General features: G+C 45.1%; 1 protein-coding gene across 1 annotated transcript in view; it reads left to right on the top strand.

Annotated features, from left to right (window-relative positions):
• coch (coagulation factor C homolog, cochlin (Limulus polyphemus)) overlaps positions 1-20,704 on the top strand; it is a 50,340-nt gene that overhangs the window by 14,642 nt on the left and 14,994 nt on the right. Inside the window, exons 5-6 of the mRNA XM_086003418.1 lie at positions 17,340-17,473; positions 18,603-18,665. Coding sequence (XP_085859544.1) covers positions 17,340-17,473; positions 18,603-18,665 — 197 coding nt within the window. The remainder of the gene's footprint in view (positions 1-17,339; positions 17,474-18,602; positions 18,666-20,704) is intronic.

The following is a 20,704-nucleotide window of genomic DNA, read 5'->3' as shown; positions in this document are numbered from 1 at the left end:
AGAGACAATCATCAAATTGAGCAGTAAACTAATACAAAAGTAACAGTTTAAATTTGATCAAATTATGTTGCTGCCTGATTTCGGTGTGAAATAAGTCCAGCAGTTTGTTTGTGCCTGCCTTTGAATAGCATTCACACTCAACACTTTCATCAAGAAAGACTTGCCAGTTCTCAACCAGGCCACTGAATGGAGCACTGTAAGGATACAGAGTGCTCCACTTCAGATAGGATAATGAAATACAGGGCTCGTGCTGTCTTGCAGATGCTTGCATTTTATCAGCTGACTGCAGGCCACCCTAATCCGAAGAGTGAATAAATCTTTGTATCAGGTATAAACCTGATGCAGATAACATTGATTGCTGAATAAGAAAGCCCTAACTTACATCAATGATGGTAACAAACTCCCTGTTTAGCATTACCCAGTACAGCAGCAAACTAGAGCTTTGTAGTGATCTTTGAAATAATCCTATTCTCGCAGAAATCTCTGTATGCTATTTAAACATTTCATTTATGCTGCAAAAGAGTCAATTGCCAACTGCCATATCAAGTAGTGTAGTTGTTGATGCTGCCATTGACTCGATCTAACTAAAGGCATTGCATTATTGTGCAACATCTCCTCTTCCCAGGTGAAAGTTTCCGCCCCCGCCCCAGTACCGAAATGGCTCTCATCAACTTCACAAATGACATCCTTTGTGACTGTGACAAAGGTAAACTATCCCTCCTCGTCCTTCTTGACTTGACTGCAGCCTTTGACATGGTCGACCACTCCATCCTTCTCCAATGCCTCTCCACCGTCGTCCAGCTGGATGGAACTGCACTCACCTGGTTCCATTCTTATTTATCTAATCGTAGCCAGAGAATCACCTGCAATGGCTTCTCTTCTGGGAAAACCAGTCATTGTTTTCAGTCCCCGCCACAAACTCCGTTCCCTAGCCACTGACTCCATCCCTCTCCCTAACATCTGTCTGAGGCTGAACCACACTGTTTGCAACCTTGGTGTCATATTTGACCGTGAAATGAGCTTCCGACCACATATCCGCAGCATAACTAAGACCGCCTATTTCCACCTCTGTAACATCGCCCGTCTCTGCCCTTGCCTCAGCTCATCCGCTGCTGAAACCCTCATCCATGCCTTTGTTACCTCTAGACTTGACTATTCCAATGCACTCCTGGCTGGCCTCCCACATTCTACCCTATGTAAACTTGAGGTCATCCAAAACTCGGCTGCACGTGTCCTAACTTGCACCAAGTCCTGTTCGCCCATCACCCCTGTGCTCGTTGACCTACATTGCCTCCCGATTAAGCAATGCTTTGATTTCAAAATTATCTTCCTTGTTTTCAAATCCCACCATGGCCTCACCCCTCCCTACCTCTGTAATCTCCTTCAGCCCCACAACCCCCCGAGATATCTGCGCTCCTCTAATTCTGCCCTCCTGAGCATCCCTGATTATAATCGCTCAACCATTGGTGGCCATGCCTTCTGTTGCCTAGACCCTAAGCTCTGGAATCCCCTGCCTAAACCTCCTTAAAACCTACCTCTTTGACCAAGCTTTTGGTCATCTGCCCTAATTTCTCCTTGTATGGCTCGGTGTCAAATTTTTTTTGTCTTATAATACTCCTGTGAAGTGCCTTGGGACATTTTATTACGTTAAAGGCGCTATTAGGGTTAGGGTTAGGGTTGTTGTTGAAAAGGCAGTACCACCTTTAAATTGTAGAGCATTATACCTGCTCTCTGATGGCTCAGCGCATTGATTCACCGAGTAGTTGGGCCATTCACACCAGATAGGTTCCAGGCTTGAACCCTAGTCAGTGCTGAGTTGGCTGATCTCAGCCAGGACAGAGCCGTGGCGCTACAATTTAGCTCAGATTTCCTAGTTTAGAGAAGAGAATGTTGTGCAGGGTTTCTGCTCCCCAACTCACTATTGCAGAAACCTTGCAGGAAGTACATGATAAAGACAGGATGAGGCCTAGCTGTATGGTTTCCATGATTAAATAGCCTGCCAGAACTCACTTTCTAGGCTCACACATGAAATATAGTCACTTAGTCAAGGTATCAGAGAGTACCTGGGGAGAAAGGGAGGCAGAAAATTGGCAAGGAAAAAAAATGAAATGCCACAAAAATCTAAAATCCAGGAATCAAATGTGAAGAAGGCATTGGTCATACTTTTTTGTGTATTCATAATATTTATATTGTATTTAATTGAAAAGTGCCTTTTTCATTCATTCTCAACAAAATCAGCAATATTGCAATTTTGCCATCGACAATTTATCAATGAAAGCAAAAGAACAGTTATAGAGTCATAGAGTCATACAGCACAGAAGGAGGCCTTTCAGCCCATCGAGTCCATGCCAGCTCTCTGTAGAGCAATCCAGTTAGTCCCATTCCCCCGCTCTATCCCCGTAGCCCTGCAAGTTTATTTCCCTCAAGTGCCTATCCAGTCTCACCTTGAAAACATTGAGTGTGTCCGCTTCCACCACTTCCGTCGGCAGCGAGTTCCAGGTCCTCAACACTCGCTGCATAAAAAAGTTTTCCCTCACATCCCCCCTGTATCTCTTGCCCAAAACCTTAAATCTGTGTCCCCTAGTCCTTGTACCATCAACTAGTGGGAACAGCCTTTCCCCATCTAGCCTATCCAAACCCGTCATAATCTTGTACACCTCTATCAAATCACCCCTCAACCTCCTTTGCTCTAATGAAAACAAATCCAGCTTCTCTAACCTGTCCTTGTAGCTAAAAACCCCCATCCCTGAAAACATTCTGGTAAATCTCCTCTGCACCCTCCACACCCTTCCTAAAGTTTGGTGACCAGAACTGGATGCAATACTCTAGTTGTGGCCTAACCAGCACTTTATAAAGGTTCAGCATAACTTCTCTACTTTTGTACTCAATACCTCTATTTATGAAGCCCAAGATCCCATATGCTTTGCTAACCACTCTCTTAATATGTCCCGCCACCTATAGAATCATAGACTCATACAGCACAGAGAAGGCCATTCGGTCCTTCGTGCCTGTGTCAGTAGAGCAACTCTAACAACATTTTTGCTTGTTTAATAGTATTCACCAGAGGATTATTTTAAAAGTAAATAAATAAACAGAGCATACTGGTCCTTTCAAATAGATGTTACTGCAATGAATTTAAACTGAAGTTAGTAATACAATACGAGTAAAGCTTTTGTGTTAATTACATCAACGTGTAGATTTAAAATGTTTGGCTGATCTGAACTCCTAGCAAGATTTTGTAAAATTGATGACTGCAGCAACTGCGATTAATTTAGATGTTTTATTTGAACAAGTTTTTGAAGTTCAGGAGTAATTGGCCCAGAAATTCGGGTCGGGGGCTTCCCGCAGGTGCAAACCCCCGATCTGCACTTACCTAGCGCGCCGGCCGTTGAGCTGTGGGCCCCCGTGGAATTCCGATCCAGGGCCTGGTCCAGCTGCTGGCGCGCAGTGCTTGTGTATCCCAGGGGCGCAGTTAGTTCGAAGCGTCCCCTGGGATCACGTGGGCCATGGGGAGCCAATCGGAGCAGCGAATGCTCCATTCATAAGTCTGACAGGAAGTGCTGTCAAACTTAGAAATACTACGGGCCCTTCTTGCAAAACATCACTAAATCTTCAAATAAATTTTTTAAAACATCACATTTTTTAAATAAACTATAAATTAAATGAAATAACTATTTTAAACAATAATTTAAATTTTTGAAAAAAATAATTTTATTTTCTAACAGGGCTAAAAATAAACTTACCTGGCTTTAAAGTATTTAAAAATAATAAACCTGTGGAAAAAATGTTTTAATTTTAATTAATTCACCACTTACCTTGTAAAAAGCAGGCCTTACGCCTGCTTTTTACATTCCTAAATTCTGCAGGCTTACCTTCCCGGGAAAACCTGTAAAAAAAAAATGAAGTTCGATGCGTACACGCAGCCTCCCCCGCGCACGCGTTCAACCTCTGAACCCCTGCTTTCAGGGGAACGGAAGTGCCGGTTTCCCGCGCATGTGCAGTGCATGCAGGAAACCAGCACTTCCATTGGGCTTACGGGTGAGTACCCCATGCGTACTCACCCGTGGAGACCCGAATTTCCGGGCCATTATCTAGTTCAAACCTATCCTTAATTTACAACCTTGTAATAAACAGGCCTTTAGGGAAGAGTGACCATAATATGTGTAGTGTATGTACCTTTAAGAGCCCCTGTGTACTGTAATACCGGTAGTGACCACTCGGGTATATAAGCCTGTATAGCGTCTTGTATCTTTTAGTTCACCTCCAGACTTTGTTCAGTAAACACCTGTTAAACCAACTCCTGCATTCCGTGTCTCCATTAACACACGGAAACAACAGTGGCGACGAATTGGAAACGGACTTACCTGCAATTCGGCAGCACCTCAAGGAGATCGATTCCTCAGACGAAGGTCGAAGAAAAAAAACGAGAAAAAAAAACTGTGGTTTCACCAGCTAGCCGGGCTGGTGGCAGGTACTGCACTAATCCTTCCTGGGCGGCGGGCTGGGGCTCGATCGGGTGGCTCTGCAGCAGGGCCGAGCAGCGAGTCAGAAGGCGGAGGCAAACAGAGACGGAGGGTGGAGCACTCGGGAGATGGCCGGCGCTGCAAAGCAGGTCGGCGTTCGGACCAAGCAGAGGGAGGGAAAAGTCCCAGAGAGTCCAGCGGGAACGAGTCTCCAACTATTAAAAATATCTGTGTAAATAAAAACCACGGAGAACAACGTTGTCGGCAGCGGCGGGAAAGCGCGGGAGACGCCATTTTTTTCTCGGCAGGGAAGAAAGGAAAGCGCGGGAGGCGCCATTTTTGATTTTCAGGATGCCTAAGACTGGCAATATTACTGCTTTCGATAGTGATATAGAGGATTGGACCACATATGTGGAAAGAGTGGAGGTATATTGCACAGCGAATGAAGTAGAGGATGATAAAAAGGCATCGGTACTTCTAAATCTGATGGGCGCAAGGACATACGGGCTGTTATGAAACTTAATCACTCCAGCCAAACCGATGGACAAGAATTTTAAGGAGATTGTTGATACCCTACAGGAGCACTTAAACCCAACTCCGCTGCTGATAGCGGAACAATTCAAATTCTTCAGGAGGAATCAGCACAAGAATGAAAGTAACGCTGATTACCTCACCGAATTAAAAAAAAGCTGTCAAAGCACTGCCAATTCGGGGCAGGACTGGCAGATTCTCTACGAGACAAATTCGTCTGCGGTCTCCTAAGTGAAGGAACACAGAAAAGGCTACTTTCTGAGAAAGATTTGACACTAGACAAGGCTTTCAGTGTGGCTGTATCATACAAAGCAGCAGCAAGAGGAGCTGCAGAGATACAGCAAAAGCCACAGGACTTCGGCACCCATGAAATGACACGGGGTTTCGAGAGATGTTATCGCTGCGGCAGATCCACCCATGACCAGAGGGACTGCTGGTTCAAGGACAAAGCATGCAGGCAATGCGGAAAGATGGGACACATTGCACGTGTATGCCGATCTGGAAACAAACAATCCACTGACAGAAAAAAAATCAATAAGGGAAAGTACAGAAAGGTACAAATGATGACGGACAGTAGCTCCGAAGACCAGAAGAGCGATAGCGACTCTGGAAACAAGAGACTAAGCTGTCTCAAATTACATAATGTAATTGCCAAAGAAGATTACCAGACCATTTGGGTTACCCTCACGATAGCGGGGTCCCCAGTTAAAATGGAGCTAGATACAGGATCAGCTCTGACCGTCATAAGTCGATGGGATTACGAGCGGCTATTTCCGCATATACCTTTGAAAGACACATCCATTATCTTGAAGACATATACGGGGCAGAAAGTATACCCCAGAGGGAAAATAAGGGTGCCTGTTGTATACAACGGAAAGGAAATACAGAAGTTGTATTTATACGTTCTGCAAGATGGTGGTCCACCGTTGTTGGGACGTGAATGGATCAGGAAGATACGTTTAGACTGGCACTCCATTCAGGCACTGACGGTGACCAGTAAGAAAAAAAATGATGATGACGTCATACCTGAACGATTAAAAGACATCTTGGCTAACGCCAAAGAAGTGTTTCAACAGGAACTAGGAACCTTGAAAGGCGTCACCGCCTCAATAAAAGTGGAAGATGCGGCAATTCCCAAGTTTTTTAAGGCAAGGCCGGTGCCATACGCAATTCGTCCGGCAGTCGAGGCAGAGCTGGAGAATTTGGAAAAAGCAGGCGTGTTATCCAAGGTAGTTTGGAGCGAGTGGGCAACACCCATCGTCCCGGTCATGAAGAAAACGTTGAATAATGATAAATCTGAAGAACAGAGAAAAATTCGCATCTGTGGGGACTTCAAGGTGACTGTAAACCCGGTCCTTCACACGATACAGTATCCTCTTCCGAGGATAGAAGATATTTTCACCTCACTATCCGGAGGGAAACGTTTCACCAAAATTGACTTGGCACAGGCATATCTACAGATGGAGGTTGAGGAGGCCTCTAAAAAGTATCTCACGATAAACACACACAAAGGCCTGTACCAGTACAATCGACTGGTTTTCAGAGTAGCATCAGCTCCAGCTATCTGGCAAAGAGCTATGGAGCAAGTCCTGCAAGGGATTCCGGGGACTCAATGCTACCTAGACGACATCCTTGTAACAGGAGAAAACGACAACGAGCACCTTGCCAATTTGGAGCAGGTGCTCACTAGGCTGAGAGAACGGGGCCTACGAGCAAATCGCCCCAAGTGCGAATTTTTCCAGAAACAAATATCATATTGTGACCATATGATTAACGAAGAAGGGTTGCATAAGTCACCTGAAAAAATTGAAGCAGTCATAAAAGCCCCAGCACCTGAAAATGTCTCACAATTAAGGTCGTTCCTGGGATTGATAAATTACTATCATAAATTTTTACCGAACTTGTCAACTGTTCTGCACCCTCTTAACGCACTGCTACAAACAGGAGTAATTTGGAAATGGAGCGAAGACTGTAAACGTGCCTTCCATAAATGCAAAGGCTTGATCACGTCCAAGGAAGTGTTGGCTCATTACAACCCATCACTGCCAATCAGACTGGCATGCGATGCATCCCCTTATGGCGTAGGAGCGGTATTATCGCATAGATTCCCTGATGACTCGGAGCGGCTGATAGCTTTTGCGTCACGCTCATTGAACTCAGCTGAGCGTAACTATGCCCAGATCGACAGGGAAGCACTCAGCCTGGTGTGGGGAGTGAAGAAATTCAACCATTACCTACACGGACAAAAATTTTCCTTGTTGACTGACCATCCCCTCGTCTCCATATTCAACCCTAAAAAGGGCGTTCCCATTATGACAGCGCAAAGGCTACAGAGGTGGTTCCTTTTCCTAGGGGCACACCAATATGACATAGAATGCAAAGGATCAAAACAGCATGGGAATGCTGATGGTTTATCGCGCCTACCGTTGCCAACGGTAGAAGAGGCACCTACAGTGGACCCAGTGGAGATGTTCCACTCAACCATAGTGGAATGTCTACCAGTAACAAATTCTACCATTGAAAAGGAAACGAGAAATGACCCGACTCTCTCACGAGTCTACGATTTAACGGTGAAGGGATGGCCAGCACATGGCGAACCACTGTTGCCAGCATTCTCGCAAAGAAGAGAACAGCTGTCAGTGTGCCGAGGAACCTTGATGTGTGGATCCAGAGTGGTGAATCCACCCAAACTCCAGGATAAAGTGCTAAAGGAGCTTCACGAGGGGCATCTGGGTGGAGTGAAAATGAAGAACCTAGCCAGAGCGTTTGTGTGGTGGCCAGGTATCGATGGAGACATCGAAGAAATGACCAAGAGCTGTCTAGGATGCCAGAAGGTCCAAAACGCCCCACCACAAGCCCCTCTACATCCATGGGAGTGGCCCTCATCTCCATGGCAAAGGGTACATATCGACTTTGCTGGTCCATTTATGGACTCAATGTTCTTAATCGCGGTTGATGCACACTCCAAGTGGCCAGAGGTAATAAAGATGTCCTCCACCACCACGGAAAAAACCATCACAGTATTAAGGACCATATTTGCCAGGAATGGGCTGCCTGAACAGATCTGTTCTGATAATGGACCGCAATTTGTGTCCGAAGAATTCAGGAAGTTCTTAAAAAACAATGGGGTTAAGCACTACACGTCCGCCCCATACCATCCCGCCACCAATGGATTAGCTGAAAGGTTTGTCCAGACCTTCAAGAAGGCCATAAAGGCCATGGGTAATGAAGACATAAATCTACAACATAAGGTAGATAACTTCTTGTTTGCGTACAGGAATGCAACACGTGGTTACAAACCAAACTCCCGCCATGATGTTTTTCAATAGAAGACTAAGATACCGGCTGGATTTGATCAAGCCAAACATCAGAAGGGACGTAGAGAACCGGCAATTTCAAGGCATGAATGAAAGGCCAACTAGAACCTTCCAGATAGGTCAACAAGTTTTGGCCCGGGACTACCGTACCGAGAAATGGCAGCCTGGAACTATTTGCACACGACTAGGACCGCTGATGTATACCGTGGACATTGGTGAAAGCATAATAAGGTGCCATGCTGACCAGATCATAGAGTCATCCGAAAAGGGACAACCTACACCACAACTCTATACGCCTAATGATGAAGCAGAGATACCCATAGTATCTACCTCCGATCCGGTGATACTGGAACCAGATGAACCCGACACTGGCATTCAAGCCGAATCGACCTTGCCAAAAGAACCTACTACACCACCGAAAACTACTGCACCACCGAGGCGTTATCCGGACCGAGTCAGGAAGCCTCCAGAGAGACTGACTTATAATTGATTAACTGCAGCAAATGTGTAGATTATTGTTCTTGTAAACATGTTAATTAATGATTACTTAAAATGTTATGTACTAATTATCTAAAAGGGGAGGAATTGTAGTGTATGTACCTTTAAGAGCCCCTGTGTACTGTAATACCGGTAGTGACCACTCGGGTATATAAGCCTGTATAGCGTCTTGTATCTTTTAGTTCACCTCCAGACTTTGTTCAGTAAACACCTGTTAAACCAACTCCTGCATTCCGTGCCTCCATTGATACACGGAAACAACAATATGATAGAATTTTATATTGAGTTTGAAACTGACTTAGTTAAATCCGAAACTAGCGTCTTAAATCTAAACAAAGCAATCTACGAAGGTATGAGGGGCGAGTTGGCTAAGGTAGATTGGGAAACTACATTAAAAGGTATGACAGTAGACGAGCAATGGCTAGCATTTAAAGAATTAATACTTAATTTGCAACAAATATACATTCCTTTCAGGCACAAAAACCCCACAGGAAAAGTGATCCAACCATGGCTAACAAGAGAAGTTAAAGATAGTATTAGATCAAAGGAAGAGGCTTATAATGCTGCCAAAAAGAGTAGTAAGCCTGAGGATTGGGAGGATTTTAGAATTCAGCAAAGGAGGACCAAGAAATTGATAAAGAAAGGGAAAATAGAATATGAGAGTAAACTAGCAAGCGGTATGTAAAAAGGAAAAGATTAGCAAAAATAAATGTGGGTCCCGTACAGGCTGAGACAGGAGAAATTATAATGGGGAATAAGGAAATGGCAGAGAAATTAAGCAAATACTTTTGGCAGGATTTTCATTGGGCCGTGGAGGCAGGATTGGAGGCGGGTGGGGGGTTAAAATCTTGAAATCGTGGGGCACGAACCCATCCCGCCCCCAACCCGCCTCCATGCCAGTTTCAAAGGAGGTGGATACCCGACCTGTGCTGGGACCCGCCTCCCCGAGGCGGGAAGGGGATTAGTGCCAATTAACTGCCTTTTGACAGATGAAATGTCAATCTGTGATGTCACCTGTTGCCGGGTGACCCTTGATTGACCTTGTTGAGCCCACCCAGCCGGCTCAGCAGGCCAATTAAGTGAAAATCGCGTGGGTTAGCCACAACTCAATGGAGGCAGGACTACAACCCCGAAAGTTGTATTCCCACCTCCTACCCGCCTCCTCAATGAAAATCCAGCCCTTTGTGTCTGTCTTCATGGAAGAAGATGCAAAAAGCTTCCCTGAAATAGTGGACAAACAAGGGTCCAGCGAGAATGAAGAACTGAAAGATATTAGTATTAGTAAAAAAGTAGTACTAGAGAAATTAATGGGACTGAAAGCCAATAAATCCCCTGGACCTGATGGCCTACATCCTAGAGGTTTGAAAGAGTTGGCTATAGAGATAGTGGATGCATTGGTTGTCATTTTCCAAAATTCCATAGATTCTAGAACGGTTCCTGCGGATTGAAAGGTCACAAATGTAACCCCATTATTTAAGAAAGGAGGGAGAGAGAAAATGGGGAACTACAGACCAGTTCACCTGACATCAGTAGTAGGGAAAATGCTGGTATCTATTATTAAGGATGTGGTAACAGGGCACTTAGAAAATAATAATAGGATTGGGCAGAGTCAACACGGATTTATGAAAAGGAAATCATGTTTGACAAATCTGTTGGAGTTTTTTGAGGTTGTAACCAGCAAAATAGATAAGGGGGAACCAGTGGATGTGGTGTATTTGGATTTTCAGAAGGCATTCAATAAGGTGCCACACAAGAGGTTATTAAACAAAATTAGGGCTCATGGGATTGGGGATAATATACTAGCATGGATTAAGGATTGGTTAATGGACAGAAAACAGAAAGAAAGAATAAATGGGCCATTTTCGGGTTGGCAGGCTGTAACTAGTGGGGTTTTTTTTAATTAATTTTTATGGGATGTGGGCGTCGCTGGCACCTTCTTGAACCGCTGCAGTCCATGTGGTGAAGGTACTGTTAGGTAGGGAGTTCCAGGATTTTGACCCAGCGACAATGAAGGATCGGCGATATACTTCTAAGTCAGAATGATGTTTGACTCGGAGGTGGTGGTATTCCCATGTGTCTGCTGCCCTTGTCCTTCTAAGTGGAAGGCATCGCGGGTTTGGGAGGTGCTGCCGAAGAAGCCTTCGCGAATTGCTGCAGTGCATCTTGTTGATGGTACACACTGCAGCTACGGTAGGCTGGTGGTGGAGGGAGTGAATGTTTAAGGTGGTAGAGGGGGTACTAATCAAGCGGGCTGCTTTGTCCTGAATGGTGTCGAGCTTCGTGAGTGTTGTTGGAGCTGCACTCATCCAGGCAAGTGGAGAGTATTCCATCACATTCCTTACATGTGCCTTGTAGATGGTGGAAAGGCTTTGGGAAGTCAGGAGGTGAGACACTCGCCACAGAATACCTAGCATCTGACCTGCTCTTGTTGCCACAGTATTTATGTGGCTGATGCAGTTAAGTTTCTGGCCAATGGTGACCCCCAGGATGTTGATGGTGGGGGTTTCGGTGATGGTAATGCCATTGAATGTCAAGGGGCAGTGTTTAGACTCTCGCTTGTTGGAAATAGTCATTGCCTGGCACTTCTGTGGGGCGAATGTTACCTGCCACTTATCAGCCCAAGCCTGAACGTCGTCCAGGTCTTGTTGCATGTGGGCATGGACTGCTTCATTATCTAAGGAATTGTGAATGGCACTGAACACTGTGCAGTCATCAGCGAACATCCCCATTTCTGACCGTATGTTGGAGGGAAGGTCATTGATGAAGCAGCTGAAGATGGCTGGGCCTAGGACACTGCCCTGAGGAACTCCTGCATCGATGACCTGGGGCTGTGATGATTGACCTTCAATCACCACAACCATCTTCCTTTGTGCTAGGTATGACTCCAGCCAATGGAGAGTTTTCACCTCGATTCCCATTGACTTCAGTTTTGCTAGGGCTCCTTCATGCCACATTCGGTCAAATGCTGCTTTGATGTCAAGGGCAGTCACTCTCACCTCACCTCTGGAATTCAGCTCCTTTGTCCATGTTTGGACCAAGGCTGTAATGAGGTCGGCAGCCGAGTGGTCTTGGCGGAACCCAAACTGATCATCAGTGAGCAGGTTATTGGTGAGTAAGTGCCGCTTGATAACACTGTCGATGACACCTTCCATCACTTTGCTGATGATTGAGAGTAGACTGATGTGGCGGTAATTGACCAAGTTGGATTTGTTCTGCTTTTTGTGGACAGGACACACCTGGGCAGTTTTCCACATTGAAACAGTGCAAGGATCAGTGCTTGGGCCTCAGCTATTCACAATCTACATCAATGATTTGGATGAGGGGACCAAATGTAATATATCCAAGTTTGCTGATGATACAAAGCTGGGTGGGAATGTAAGTTGTGAGGAGGATACAAGGATGCTTCATGGGGATATAGACAGGCTAAGTGAGTGGGCAAGAACATGGCAAATGGAATATAATGTGGAGAAATGTGAAGTTATCCACTTTGGTAGGAGAAATAGAAAAGCAGAGTATTTTTTAAATGATGAGAGATTGGGGAATGTTGGTGTTCAGAGGGACCTGGGTGCCCTTGTACACGAATTACTGAAAGTTAACATGCAGGTACAGCAAGCAATTAGAAAAGCAAGTGGTATGTTGGCCTTTATTACAAGAGGATTTGAGTATAAGAGTAAAAACGTCTTACTGCAATTATATAGGGCCCTGGTGAGACCACACCTGGAGTATTGTGTACAGTTTTGGTCTCCTTACCCAAGGAAGGATATACTTGCCATAGAGGGAGTGCAACAAAGGTTCACCAGACTGATTCCTGGGATGAGGGGGTTGTCCTATGAGGAGAGATTGAGTAGACACTGCCTATATTCTCTAGAGTTTAGAAGAATGAGAGGTGATCTCATTGAAACATACAAAATTCTTACAGGGCTTGACAGGGTAGATGCAGGGAGGATGTTTCCCCTGGCTGGGGAGTCTCGAACCAGGGGCCACAGTCTCAGAATAAGGGGTCGACCATTTAGGACTAAGACGAGGAGACATTTCTTCACTCAGAGGGTGGTGGATCTTTGGAATTCTCTACCCCAGAGGGCTGTGGAGAGTCAGTCGTTGAGTATATTCAAGACCGAGATAGATAGATTTTTGAATATGAAAGGATTCAAGGGATATGGGGATAGTGCAGGAAAGTGGTAGAAGATCAGCCATGATCTTATTGAATGGCGGAGCAGGCTCGAAGGGCTGAATGGCCTAATCCTGCTCCTATTTCTTATGTTCTTATCCTTTAAAAACCAACATCACAGAAGTATTGCTAGCTCTCTGCTTTTATATAAATGAACTGATAGAAATCCCAAATGCTGCAGTGTCATCTTTCATTTTAAATATTGAACTTATAAAGCAGCTAAAGGCGAAAACCATGCTACTGTGGCGGTTCCACTGGGTGTCCCTTACATATATAATGTACATAATTCACTTTAACCTAACTGTATGTATATTACTTACCTGTTTGGGCCGTTGCCCCTTTAACTTACCTGTTTGGGCCGTTGCCTCTTTAAGACGCGCCCTAGCGCGCTGACGCCACATCACGTATCACGTGACGCACCTAAACGCATCGGCCGCCGGCCTAGTTCGGCCGTCCGCTCCCTTGACGGTCGCAACGGCCAGCCACAGTGCCGGGTGCCTCTCCCGCTCCCGCGACTTCGGCCGCAACGGCCAGCCTCAGTGCCGGGTGCCTCTAGCGCTTGCGACTTCAGCCGCAACGGCCAGCCTCAGTGCCGGGTAGACGCGTCAACGTATCAGCGCGGGTCACGTGACCGCCCCAAGCGCGGGCGAACGCGCTGACATCACGACGCGGTCACGTGACGCCCGAAGCGCGGGAAAACACAGCCGAGTGTGATGACATCATCACGCTATCCACAGGACTGCAGACTCAGTCCTCGTGGCGTCCCCGCTGGGGAAAGACCTACTTCACAGTGCTCCTGCATCCAGCTGCCTTACCTGCTGTATTTCATCTGTTCTTGTAAATAAACAACTTCTAGATTGTTCTCCTGAAGTCGAACTCGATTATTTAGTAGTCATTCGTCCGATACCTACCTAGGTGAACACGAACTGCTACAATTGGTGACCCCCAACTCCGTGGACGGTTTTCACGGAGGAAGCGCAGCCTGAACCTCACCTACAATTGGTGACCCAACGACGTGAGAACGGGAGCTCATCAATTCCTACACTACAATTGGTGACCCCGTATCCGTGAACGATTTTCACGGAAGCAACGCGCAGCCTGAACCTCGTCTTCGCAGAAGACGACCGACGAACAGCAACCAACTAGCAACAGCCGACGAACACCAATTCCTACATTGGCGACACTGCCTTTGCGAACGTTTTCGCAAAGGAAGCACAGCCTGGAGGTGATCCCATTTTTCACGGACAAAACGCAGCCGGACCCCGATTTTTTGTGAACAATTTTCACAAAAGAAGCACGCCATGGAAGCACCAGCCGTTTCGCTGTCGCTACCGCAATTCAGGGAGAAACAACCGCCCTCGTGCTTTGTAAAGGTAGAAGCCCTGTTCGCCGATGCGCGCAGACCACGCACTTGCTTACGGTCTCCGTTTTCGACTTTTCTACCGCCACGCGGGTCGTCCGCCTCTACATCCAACGCAACAGCAAGTATAAATCTCTCCAAGCGCAGGGTACAGCATGTTCGGGCCCACAAGATCGGAGCGCGCCCTGCGGGGATACCACGAGGACTCACCCCCGCGAACCACGAGGACCCGCTCCTCTCGAAACACAAGGACTCGCTCCTCTCGAAACACGAGGACTCGCTCCTCCCGAACCACGAGGACCCATCCCTCGCGAACCACGAGGACCCATCCCTCGTGAAACACGAAGACTCATGCCCCGCCAACGACGCACCAGCCCGTCAGCCTGCTGGTTGTGTTACCTACCACACTTTTTGGCGAGACAAGAAGCGTGCTGCCCTCCCGGCTGTTTTCTCCAACAGCAAGAACAACTACAAGTGTTGCCGCCCTCCAGGCACAGTTTACCCCTACCGAAATTAACAACAACCCGGACCGTTGCCGCCCTTTCCCCAGTTTTCTCCTTAACAAACGCAAACATCTACTGACGCTGCACACATCAAGGACGGGTCCAACAGGCATCTCGCGGCCGCGATCAGCCACGTGAAAGTTGCTGTCCTCACTGATCACTGATCAGCGCAGCAACTTTTCACCCTCCGTTGTGTTATCATCGTAGCACTATGGCACGCACCGTTCCGTGCGTTCCAGCCTCCCGAAGGCTTTGCTCACCTGTCGGCGAGTTCACCGACCTCGCCTGTCAAGTCCTTCTGGATCGCTCATTTGGCGTTCCTGCAGAGTTCGTCAGAACAAGGACTTGTTTCAACATCAACGGAGACATCGCCCGCGTCCACCCAACCTGCCCGTCACTCTGACAAGGCCTGCTGTTTCGCATGTCTCCACGGTCCTTTGCCTGACGGATACGTTTTATTCGCCACGACGTACGTAAGGATCCGCTTACGACCAGCATTTTAAGACCTGGCCAGCCAAGTCGAGACAGCACGCCCGCCGAGACCACTAGCTCGTCAGACCATCTCATCTTTGGACTTTCGTTAAAGCGAATTCTGGGGGGGCGCATGTGGCGGTTCCACCGGGTGTCCCTTACATATATAATGTACATAATTCACTTTAACCTAACTGTTTGTATATTACTTACCTGTTTGGGCCGTTGCCCCTTTAACTTACCTGTTTGGGCCGTTGCCCCTTTAAGACGCGCCCTAGCGCGCTGACGTCACACGTGACGCACCTAAACGCGTCGGCCGCTGGCCTAGTTCGGCCGTCCGCTCCCTCGACGGTCGCAACGGCCAGCCACAGTGCCGGGTGCCTCTCCCGCTCCCGCGACTTCGACCGCAACGGCCAGCCTCAGTGCCGGGTGCCTCTCGCGTCTTCCCATCTGTTTATCAGTTCCTCTGTTACTCTTTTCATTGACCTTGTATTCTTCTTATAATGTAAAATGGTTATTGACAAGAAAATAAAATACATTGCGCGTGTACAAAGGTCTAGTTGCCCTTGGATTTCTATTGGAAAAGCATCTTGCGGGCTCCATGTTACGATGAGGCACTGATGCCGAAGATTTGAATTTGATCTGTATTGAAGTTCCTGTTATCACAGCAGTAGCCTCCAGGTGTTGCTCTAATGCATTGTTTCCTGCAAGTGTATTAATAAGTCCCATTATAGGTTTCTTTAAGGTTTGAGTATTGGAACTTAACCTTGGGCAGGGGAAAGAAAAGCATAATAAAACCCACTGCTAATATGATAGTTCAATGGACTATATGGCATGGAACATTATATAATTGACAGCAAATAATTGGGGTTAATAGTGAAAACTTGTATTTTGCAAGAACAATTTCACTCATTCTTTTTTATATATATATTCGGTCCTAGGACGTGGGCATCGCTGGCAAGCCCAGCATTTATTGCCCATCCAGAATTGCCCTCGAGAAAGTGGTGGTGAGCCACCTTCTTGAACCGCTGCAGTCCGTGTGGTGAAGGTACTCCCACAGTGCTGTTAGGTAGGGAGTTCCAGAATTTTGACCCAGCGACAATGAAGGAATGGCGATAAATTTCCAAGTCAGGATGGTGTGTGCCTTGGAGGGGAACTTGGAGGTGGTGGTGTTCCCTTGCACCTGCTGCCCTTGTCCTTCTGGGTGGTAGAGGTCGCGGATTTGGGAGGTGTTGCCGAAGAAGCTTTGGTGAGTTGCTGCAGTGCATCTTGTTGATGGTACACACTGCAGCCACAGTGTGCCAGTGGTGGGGGGAGTGAATTGTTAAGGTGGTGGATGGGGTGCCAATCAAGCAGGCTGCTTTGTCCTCAATGTTGTCGAGCTTCTTGAGTGTTGTTGCAGCTGCACTCATCCAGGCAAATGGAGAGTATTCCATCACACTCATGACTTGTGCCTTGTAGATGGTGGAAAAGCTTTGGGGAGTCAGGAGATGAGACACTCGTCGCAGAATACCCAGTCTCTGACCTGCTTTTGTGGCTACAGTATTTATGTGACTGGTCCAGTTAAGCTTCTGGTCAATGGTGACCCCCAGGATGTTGCTGGTGGGGGATTCAGCGATAGTAATGCCATTGAATGTCAAGGGGCAGTGGTTAGACTCTTGTTGGAGCTAGTCATTGCCTGGCAGTTGTGTGGCCCGAATGTTACTTGCCACTTATCAGCCCAAGCCTGAATGTTGTCCAGGTCTTGCTGCATGCGGGCATGGACTGCTTCGATATCTGAGGAGTTGCAAATAGAACTGAACACTGCAATCATCCGGGAACATCCCCAATTTTGACCTTATGATGGAGGGAAGGTCAGTTTTAATGACCTCAGGATGTCCCAAAGGGCTTTCCCAGTCATCGAACGACTTTGTAGTCACTATTGTAATGTGGAAACATGACAATTTACACATTAGAAACACCCTTTTCCAAATTGAAGTGCTAAAGATTTTTCCCACTGACATTGTCTTTTTTTGTGGTTTATTCCAGTGGTGTGATTAACACTTTGGGAGGAATGGTTCGTGTTCAGAAACTACCAGGACAGGAAAATTATCAGGCTTCCTCTGCAAATGGGATAAAATCCTTACCACTTCCCCGATGGATAAGCTCCTTTTCCGTCTCCAGTGAGTGGTGCTTTATTCTTCTCAAGAATTTCAAATAGTAAATAAGCAAATAGGAGTGAAATTCCCATTGTAAGTAAAAACAACATGAGAAGAGCGAATGCTTGCTTTCTCCATAATTAATGGCCTACTAATGAAATCACACATTTTTGAATGTGAGTTTTCTGAGAATGCGATTTTGTTAGCAAGTCATTAAATGTGGAGAAAAGCAGCCATTATTTCTTTAACACGGAGCTTTACCCAGGGCCTATATAGTCTGGTAAAGTTTAAACTCCAGAGGTACACTTACAACACGTTGAGCAATGTGCTATCACCTGTGAAAGGTATCTGATTACTTAGCAATACCTATCTATAGGTTTGATTAAAGTATCATGGAATAGGTTTGCCTTATGTAGGCGTTTATAAAAGTTGCATTAAAAAACTGTTCCAATTAATTTACAGGGTAACAAAGACCAGCCTGGAGGATATTAATCACCAAGTCAGGCTTGCTAGCTTGTAAACTATTTGGAACAATGTTTTTTTACTGAACTTTGTTTTCATAAATCACCAGCTGATCTTCTGTGGCAATGCTCACAGAAACCATTTGGAAAAAAAAAAGTATTGGAATTGAGCAGACATCATCAGCTGACTGGCCTTATTCATAAATTGAGGTCTAGGCTTGTCCAGGAGCCGAGGCCTCGACCCTGCCTCGACCTGCATGCAACTGAATCAACATTTCAGATAGAAGTTGAATTTTTAAATGTGTAGATTTTAAATATTTCAATGTTATTTCAGCCTGTTTACTTAAATATTCAGTTATAACTTTTAAATGGTTGAAGTTGTTTCAACTTACTAAAAATTTGAGTAGGTGTGAAAATGTAATGTCTGCTTTCTATGGTTGTAGAGAATCTGATTGGTCCTTGCTAACCACATGACTAACTAGTGTTATTTGGTTCTAGTTTACCACATAACCATATGTGGTTAGCAGGAAAAATCAAAAGGCAATAAATAGCCCTATAATCCCACTTGCATTCAAATACAAAAATATAAAGATAGACTTATACATAAGACAAACATATTCCCCACAAATGGAAAACTGTTCCTCATAGTTGTGCAACTTGTCTGAAGTGTTAACTTTAATTTTTTTCTGCAGAAGTTGAGAGGAAAGCACTTGAAGTATCTGGACAGCCAAGAGCAACAGTAGTTCCAACTCCTGGTCGGTATTGTTTAACTGGAAATCCCAGTATGTTGTCTAATCAGATTAGAAATCAATACACCGGAACCTGACAATATCAGTTCCACTTTACTACATATAAATTGATCTCATCCAATATTGCAATGACAGAGGTTCCTTTTTCTATTTTCAGTACATAAAATATATATGTTTAAATTTCATATCAAGTCACCTAAAATCCTGGTTTCTTTTGATACTCGATCACTTCACTAGCCATATTCATTTTTATAGGATAGCAAAATACTGCGGATGCTGGAAATCTGAAATAACAACAGAAAACGCTGGAAAAACTCAGCAGGCCAGGCTGCAGGGAGTCATTGAAATGATTGGTAACATTTAGAGAAACAAAACCAGAGACATTTTCTGCAGTATGATTTATCCAAGTCTTTGCAGTTTTAAACATTCTTAAATGGTGATTGCTACAGTTTGAGCTTTCCCCGACAGTTTTATTCACGTAAAGGTTTAGACAACAATTTCCATAAGCAAATGCCATGAACTGAATATTGCGTCATTATTCTCTGCCATATTTGGCAATAGCTTACTCTAGGTCTAACAATTAACCCCAAATCAAAATTGCTTAAACTCCAAACAAAATTGTTCATTGGAAAATGTCTAGGATGCCTATAATGTTCTCCTGTCACCTCAGACAGTGGAAAATACCACACTGTCAGACTGCTACAATGTAGGCCAAAACTACTGCCTAGATTTATTTACAGATAAAAATGATACACAAAGAAGCAAAAAGACATAGGCAAGGTTGACTGTTTCAGAGGACACATCTGTCATTTTTACAGCTTCTTTCGGCAAATTTTTGTGATATGTATGTAAGTGTCACATCTTGGGATTTTTGATCCATTTTTATTTACGGAAAGGTTTTTGGGATTCAGTTATGTTGAAGTGCTGTGCTTCAAAACAAAGCAAATTCACACAGGTTTAAAAAGAAAACCATAGGCTGCAGGCACTTAAGATGTGTTTTGAAGCCAGATGGGCCAGTTTGTGGAATTTACAACTGATACCGTGAGGAAGTGCTTCCCTCAGACGTTCTTCTCCCTTTCAGTTAATAGCTAATTTGTACTGCACATTAATTTAATAAGGGAAGCCATCCATGCAAGGAAAAGTGACACAATTGATAAGAGTGCCCCCTTCTGTTGTTATCTGTGATATGCTTTAGTCAGCTGCCATTCAGAAATAATTACTGTGCGAAATACAGTACATGGTTGTCCTTGTGTGATCGTGCTGTATTTGTCCAGAAGTGCAAGAGCCTTTCTTCAGCAGAAATAGATGATTAATAATTATCACGAGCACAAATATGCAATAATGGCTGGAAATTATGGGCTTGTTTGCAGTTTCTAAATTTATTAAATCAGTTTTCAATATTCCTATAGAAATTGGGAAAAATCTAATTGTATCAATCTGAATAGATTAGCATTTTCATAATGCATCACTAACTGATATAGTTCTCTATCTCTTTACCTTGTGCTAATTTTACAAAGAACGTTATTATCTTCACATTAGTGCAAAACAAACATATGCAGGAACAAATTTAATAGTTTACAGGAAGAATTGAAATTTCTGTACCAGTTTCGGTATTAACCTATTTAATGAGGCATATGAAAGACAAGAGTGGTGACCAGAGCAGCAGTTCCTGGCACTTCAGCTCTTAATTGATTCCAGGATCACCATAGGTGTTGCAGCTGCATCTCGACATTCCGTCTCTATTCAAAAAGTCTATTTTGCATTCCAGCAGTGAAGTTTCACACTTCTGGCTCTGGAACTCTCTTCCACACAGTGTCATTATTTGAAACGTTGTCCCTTATATGTGGAACACAAAGTTTTTCCAAAGCTTTCGGGGCCAAGGTTGTTGGAGCATGCATTGTGCTATGGGAAATAAGTTGCCCATTGTTATCCCAACACAATGCTTTCTGTGTCCCAGCAATGCAGGACAATCTCACAAGATATCTGAATTTATTACAATTGTTTCAGTCTGGAACCTGTTTCCAAGTGTCTAACATACAAAATGT

Source organism: Somniosus microcephalus, chromosome 12 (genome assembly GCF_052327205.1).
Source record: "Somniosus microcephalus isolate GS21.2 chromosome 12, FLI_Smic_1.0, whole genome shotgun sequence".
In the NCBI taxonomy this organism is placed as follows: domain Eukaryota; kingdom Metazoa; phylum Chordata; class Chondrichthyes; order Squaliformes; family Somniosidae; genus Somniosus; species Somniosus microcephalus.
The sequence above is the reverse complement of the archived record's forward strand: the minus strand, read 5'-3'. Positions and strand labels throughout refer to the sequence as shown.